Source organism: Oryzias melastigma, linkage group LG19 (genome assembly GCF_002922805.2).
Source record: "Oryzias melastigma strain HK-1 linkage group LG19, ASM292280v2, whole genome shotgun sequence".
In the NCBI taxonomy this organism is placed as follows: Eukaryota; Metazoa; Chordata; class Actinopteri; order Beloniformes; family Adrianichthyidae; genus Oryzias; species Oryzias melastigma.
In genome coordinates, this window is record NC_050530.1 from 20557781 (window position 1) to 20564646 (window position 6866).

At 41.2% G+C, this 6866-nt stretch overlaps 1 protein-coding gene across 1 annotated transcript in view; it reads right to left on the reverse strand.

The window, feature by feature from the left end:
- Nucleotides 1–627: 627 nt before the first annotated feature.
- The window catches only part of nme2b.1 (NME/NM23 nucleoside diphosphate kinase 2b, tandem duplicate 1), an 8250-nt gene continuing 2011 nt past the window's right edge, over nucleotides 628–6866 (reverse strand). The window contains exons 2-5 of the mRNA XM_024298137.2: nucleotides 3694–3826; nucleotides 2019–2120; nucleotides 1836–1948; nucleotides 628–994 (exon numbers count right to left, since the gene is read on the reverse strand). Coding sequence (XP_024153905.1) covers nucleotides 880–994; nucleotides 1836–1948; nucleotides 2019–2120; nucleotides 3694–3822 — 459 coding nt within the window. The 5' untranslated portion in view covers nucleotides 3823–3826 and the 3' untranslated portion in view covers nucleotides 628–879. The remainder of the gene's footprint in view (nucleotides 995–1835; nucleotides 1949–2018; nucleotides 2121–3693; nucleotides 3827–6866) is intronic.

Genomic DNA, 6866 nt, shown 5'->3' on the forward strand with positions numbered 1-6866 from the left:
TTTAACTTTTAACTCAAATCAAATCTCTGAAACAACTTTTCCTGTCTCCATCATTTCTATATATAAAAAATATATATTTGACTTAGAACGACAAATGAGTCAATATACTTTGTTACTTCCTCTTTCACCTGCCAGTACTTCCTAGATCTGACATTAGGCGGAGCTGCAGCTTCTAAGCAGAGTAAACTGAATTTTAGAAATGACAAATGAATCCCAACATTAAGATAATTAAGTAGCTCTCAAAAAAGTCTGGAAAAATATAATTTCTGAATGTCATAAAGTAGTGATCAATATATAAATATACACACACACTAACCATCAAACTGAAAAACTCTTGTTTTGAGGCCAAATGTGAAAGCTGAGCCCTTCCTACATGACATTTATGAACACGTTACATTTGAGGTCTCGCCTGCTGGGTTTCTGACTCATGAGGTTCCTCACATTGAAGCAGCAGCAGAGCTTTCAGAGTCTTCTCCTACACCCCGGTCAGCGATGGAGGAAGCACAGAATGGAGCCTCAGAGCTTAAGCAGCTTTGAGTGTGAACGCTGAAGACTAAAGATAAGACTGAAATCCCTCTTTACCTCGATGTCAACTTGCTGCAGAGCTTTCAAGAGACTGGAGACAGCTGGATTTATGTGCATTTATTGGAAAGCAGCTCCCTTAACAAAAACGGGAAATCTCACCTCATCGGTCATACAGTCGAGCACTGGATGGAATGTTTCTACAGGAATGAGATCAGGAATGACAGTGGACCACACTCGGGTACAGTATGATGATGCGAACATGAGAGGAGGATGGTGGGGCTGAACAAAGGGAAGTCTGAGGCAAGAGCTTGGCCGTCTGAGAGCAACAGGAGGAAGTGCTGCAGGACCGGCGGCTCAGTACAGCCAGCTGAAGGCACAGCTCGTGTAGCTGACCAGCTCCTCTGGTTTGAACCACAGGGAGATCTCCGTGTTGGCACTCTCCACAGAGTCACTGCCGTGGATGATGTTCCTGGAGGAAGAAGACCGTCAGTCCAGCTCATCTACAAGGTCTAGAGCAGGGGTCCCCAAACTAAGGCCCGCGGGCCGGATCTATTTGCCCCCCCCCTATTAGAAACACTGATGGAGAACCACATAGAACGAGACTCTTTATTCCATCCTTCTGCAGTCTGAACTCTGATGGAGAGGAGAGAATATCAATTGGTTTAATAGTGATCCATTTGACCATTTTAGGCTAATCTGGCATTTAGCTAATGTTTCAGCTACATGCTAGCTGTTCTTGGCCAATTAAGGCTTCTTTCCCCAGTTTCTAAGACTAATTTGGAGTTTTTCTAATATTTTATCCTTACGCTAGCCGTTTTTGCTAAATTAAACATTTTATAGGCTAATTTGCCATTTAGGCCTTTTTCATTTGTTTGGCTAATATTTTAGCTTCATGCTTGCCGTTTTAGCTGATTTTGGCATTTTGCAAGTATTTAACTATTAGCTTTAGCATTTTCAGCTGTTAGCTTCAGAGTTTTTAGCTATCAATTTCAGCATCTTCAGCTATCAGCACTAACATCTTCATCGACCACATTCAGCTTACAGCATTTACATATCTAGTTTTTAAAATTGTTTAGTATTTTTTTCTATGAAGATCACATAAATGAATTATTTTAAATGTGGTTATGTGTGGCTTTCTGAAAAAGAATAAATGTTTACATTTAGGCTGTGATTATTACACTTTTTCCGTTATCCTACAAACTGACCCCCATCCCCATCACAGAAGAAAACAGTTATGTGGCCCTCACAAGAACACGTTTGGGACCCCTGGTCAAGAGAGGCTCGAGCTCTCAGAGCGGGGACACACTCACTTGCTGACGTCGATGCAGAAGTCGCCCCTGATGGTTCCAGGTTTGGAGTCGGCAGGGTTGGTCTCCCCCAGCATCACTCTGCCAGTCTTCACCACACCTTTACCTTCCCACACCTGGAACAAAGACAGCACTGAGGCGGAGCTCTTAGAGGGTCAACAGAACCGCCGTCTGGTGAGTTCTTACCATGGCGACCACTGGACCAGAGCTCATGTAGTTGACCAGTGTGGGGAAGAAGGGCCTTTCCTTCAGGTCAATGTAATGCTTCATGAGGAGGTCTTCAGAAGCCTGTGAAAGAACAGCAGAACGCCATCAACATCACCACCACGGAACAGCTCAGAATAACACAATGAAGAGACAACACCCGACTGCAGACACCCTTCTACAAGAACGGATTCAGTCATGGGTCATTTCTTCTAAGTTACTGTATAGAAAGTTCTCTCTCTAACGAGTAAGACATGTAGAGATCACTTATGACCCGTCCATCATCTGAGAGATCACCAGCAGTTTCTCAGAGCTGTCTGCAAGGTGAACAAAAACCTGATCCGTGTGATGTATGCAAGAAGAGTGACCGTTCAAATCCTCATGAGAAACCAGCAGCAGGGCAGAGATGAATGCTTAGGGATACATTCTAACAGCATCAAGTGTTCAGACATGCTCAATATAACCATCAGCATTTTAAAATTATTCAAGTTTGTGTTTAAAAATGGCATTGATGAGTATTTGTTAGCCCAGATGACCCCACACCCAATGGTAACGTCCCTTGGATAGCACAAAGGTTTCATTCAAATTGTAAATCAGGAGCAGATGAAATCCACTTTTAGACAAATATATCCATGAACGTCTTTGTTTGCCTCGTCCAATATGGATTCTGGATCAGAACTGTACGGCTGGATAGACCTGAATTTGAACACCATTTTTGTTGCACTGCTAATGTTAGCTTGGGGTATGAGGGACTGTAAGCGAGTGGGAGAGCATGTGTCAAAGTCAAGGCCCGGGGGCCGGATCCGGCCCTCTGGGAATTCTATCCGGCCCTCCAGATCATTTTATTTTATTGTTATTAATGACCCGATGTTATCTTGTGCTCATTTCTAACTTGTATAATTTTGACAAAACATATTTTTATGGAGAGTAAAATATTGAAAGTTATTTAAGGTTAAAGTTGATTTATTCTAGAATAATATTCTTGCATTTTTATTATTCATATTTATGTTAAGTTCGTTTTAAAGTTTAAAAATTGACATTCTGCATGCTAGCCGTTTTGGTTAACTTAGGCTTATTATCAGTTTCTTAGGTTAATTTGGAGTTTAACTAGTATTTTAGCTGGCTATCAGCTTCAGCATTTTCAGCTATAAACTTCAGTGTTTTAGCCATCATTTTCACCATCTTCAGCGTCCAAATTCAGCTTACATCATTCACACTAGCATTTAATACTATATATCTAGTTTTTAGTCAGTTTAAAGCTAATGATGGTTAAGATGTTTGCTTTACATCCAGTTTGCCCATGACCCGATTAGTTTACTAATCAGAGAAAATAATGGTCGATTAGTCCACTATTAAAATAATCGCTTGTTGTAGCACTACTGCTGTTTAACATTTTGTTTTCAGAGCTCGACTTTCTGTTAATATCCGGAAATGTAAAGATTTCTTACACAAATGCAGCCAGCATTAGATTCAGTCTCTGAACCGACAAAGATCACAAACCCTCCACCCTACAGCTCATCAGGGAAGCTTAAGCCAAGAATAGATCAGAAAGCCAATCAGTTCACTTTCACCTGCTGCCATTCAACCTCACGTGTGGTTTAAACAGTGACTGTAGATCTTCAGCAGGTTGGTTTGACAGAGGGAAAACCCTCCTTACCTGGACCATCTTCATTCCCACAAGCTTGAAGCCCTTCATCTCAAAGCGCTTGATGATCTCTCCGATGATCCCTCTCTGAACGCCATCGGGCTTGATGGCGATGAAGGTGCGTTCCTGCAGCTCACTCATGGTTCTGAAACAGAAGTAACATCCACAGTGACTTAAACGCGTCTGAGTCCCGCAGTGCTCTCCGAGCCAACACTCACTCACACCACTTTGCTGCTTTTGGCAGGGGGGGCTGCGGGGCCGGCCGCCGAGGAAGCCGACCCCATCACACACAGCAGCCGACAGCCTGCGGTCCAGGTCCGTGTGCAGCAACCAGCAGGACAGAGCTGCAGTGCTGGAGAGCCCCGCCCTCTGAGCGGCCACGTTGATCCTCACACTGCGGCACACCTGACCGTTAGCCAACACCCCCAGATACTATAAATACAGGCTCAATTACAGACTCGGGACCAGAGAGAACGAGGACATCAGGTCCCTTTTGGTCCCATGTTCAGATATGAACCAAATCTCAATAAAAGCCAGTGAAATGGAGAAAATCTGACCCAAGATAACTCAACTATGACCAGAACTTGCTCCATCATAACAGCAGGTCTGTGTTCTAACCCTGTTTCTATGCTAACAGCTCAGCTGTAGCCTGAACAGAAAACTGCAAACGACACTGGATCACGGTTCCATTGAAACCTTCATCCAGAACAAAAGCTTCAACAGCTGAACTCATCCAGAACTTTGACCACCTCTGACTCATTAGAGGAAACCACAGTGGCAGAGGTCTTCAACCTTTAATACTTAAAGAGCCAATCGGGCTTCTAACAGACAACAACCCAGTGGGAGTCAAAGTCTTATTTTAGAAAAGCAAGATTAATTTTTGTTACTGTAATAAATATAAATGAACTGTTTTTTTTCACATAAATTAAACAAAGATTTTTTTTGCCAAATATGATAGTTTGTAACTTTTGACAGTAGTTCACACAACTTCCTTTCAAAATAAAAGACACCCCATGTCAAATAGTTTAAGATTGAGTCGTTTTCTTTAGTTCATTGTTACTTTTTTTGTATTAAAAACTAAATTTTCTTGAACCAGAGAGCCACAATGGGTTGGTAAGAGCCTCATGTGGCCCTGGAGCTGCAGGTTGCAGACCTCTGCCCTATGGGCTTTCCCACATCACCATCCGGCTCAGGTGTTAACACACTACCTTCTTTTGGAATAAACTAATATACTTTATGGATCTTTAAGCCATTATGCTTACACAGATGCATGCATTATTCATGTTGTGAATCTTCAGCCTGTAAACTGCTGGACAAATGTTGCTGACACAGCAGGATCTTATGCATATTCCACTTGAATCTAAGTTATCTTATGGTAAATCTAAATGGAATAAAGTATATCATTGTCACATGGGCACCACCCATGTCACTATCAAATCCCAGTCCCTGATTGGTCAAAGTTCAACATGGTTTAACTTCCAATGGACCTTCAGACACATTTTGTTCAAAGAGCCCGAAGACAGTCAGAAATTTACATGGCTGCACGTGAATGCAAGTTTTGAATGTGGGAGCCTGAAACACAAACACATGCATTTACATACTTTCCATTCAAAGCGGTTGCTTGAAAAGATGTTGTCACTGGCGATGGGAACAGTGTAACCCTTGTGCTATCCTATGCATGTTTACATTAAAAGTGGGGTCATCTAGACCCCCAAGACAGCACGCTGAACGTTTATCTTCACTGGTGTCTTTGTCACGCGAGGGATCACATCAATGGGCAGGGCTCTAGATTCCATTTTTGCACTGGTTTTACCGATGAGCCCAACTCTTTTTCTTAGGTGCACCAGCAAGCAAGTTTGGTGTACTGACCTTCTGGACCACATTATTTTTAACTTAACACGGTCTCTTTCCTTTTTAATTGTTGTCAATCTGCATTTACATTTTAACTTACAAACTGGTAAACATAAAGCTCTTTATTTGAAACAGTTCTACAATAATTATTAACTACATTTATAGTTTATATAGTATATAAAAACAAATAAAAATATTCAGTTTGATAAAGCTTAAATTTGTGACACCAAATGAAATGGGTGGAGCCTAACTTGTCCTGCTCCGCCTCATTCTGATAAATCCACTAGTAGTCAAATAGATCCAGGAACGTCTTTGTTTTCCTGGTCTGAGCTGGAATCTGGATCAGAACTGAACGTCGGGATAACTACGACATTGATCACCATCTTTGTGGCTCTGTAACGTTAGCATGGGGGTGTGAGCTAGCAGGAGACCGAGTAAACAAAGATTTCATGAGAGATCAGTGTGAGGTTGATTAACAACAGTCTCACCTACAACTGAGAAGGGAAATTCTAATGAACTCCAGCTGCTCTGCAGAAACTATGTCCTAAAAAAATGACAAACTTTAGAATTTTGGCATAAAATGTAATGAAATGACTGATAATGAAAAGACCACTTTAAGATGCTTTGAAAACAGTGCAAATATAGTTGAAGCAGGACTTTAAAATGCTTCACAGAACTGAAACTTCAACTAAAAAAAAATTAACATTTTGTGATCAGTACAGAGTCATTCATTTGGATTTTCGATTTTTTTTAACATTTATTTCTTTACATTGTTTCGGTTTTTGTGGAATTTTGATTTCTTAAACTTGATTCTACTTTTTATTATTCATTGTTTTATTGTCATTGAAATCTTTATAATGTTTTGCGATGATTAATTTCTTTATGTGATATAACCTTAAGGGCCACTGTAGTTCACCCTAAAGACACCAATAATGTCGCAGTGACACCTGAATAACTGGTATTTTAGCTTGCTATAATTCTACCGTTCACACGATCACCATGAATCATCTGATTCTGATGGTGAAAAAAGCTGTTTTTTTCTGGCTTCGCTCTGATATATAAAATATTACTAACGTATGGCACTCAGACATATACAGTCAGCGAGAACACTGCGGCACAAAGCTGCTTTTCTCTGCAGCAGTAGCCACAGAAAAACGTGGATCACGCAAACACTGCATAGAGCTGCATAACTTGCTGGAACTACGTTTATGGTTGAAAAGTTACGGTAGACAAAGGAATGTAGAATAGACGCTGGAGGTAAAGGAGCTAAAGCTTCACCGTTTAAGGATATTAAACACACCATCTGCCGCCAGAATTGGGCACGCTGACCCAAA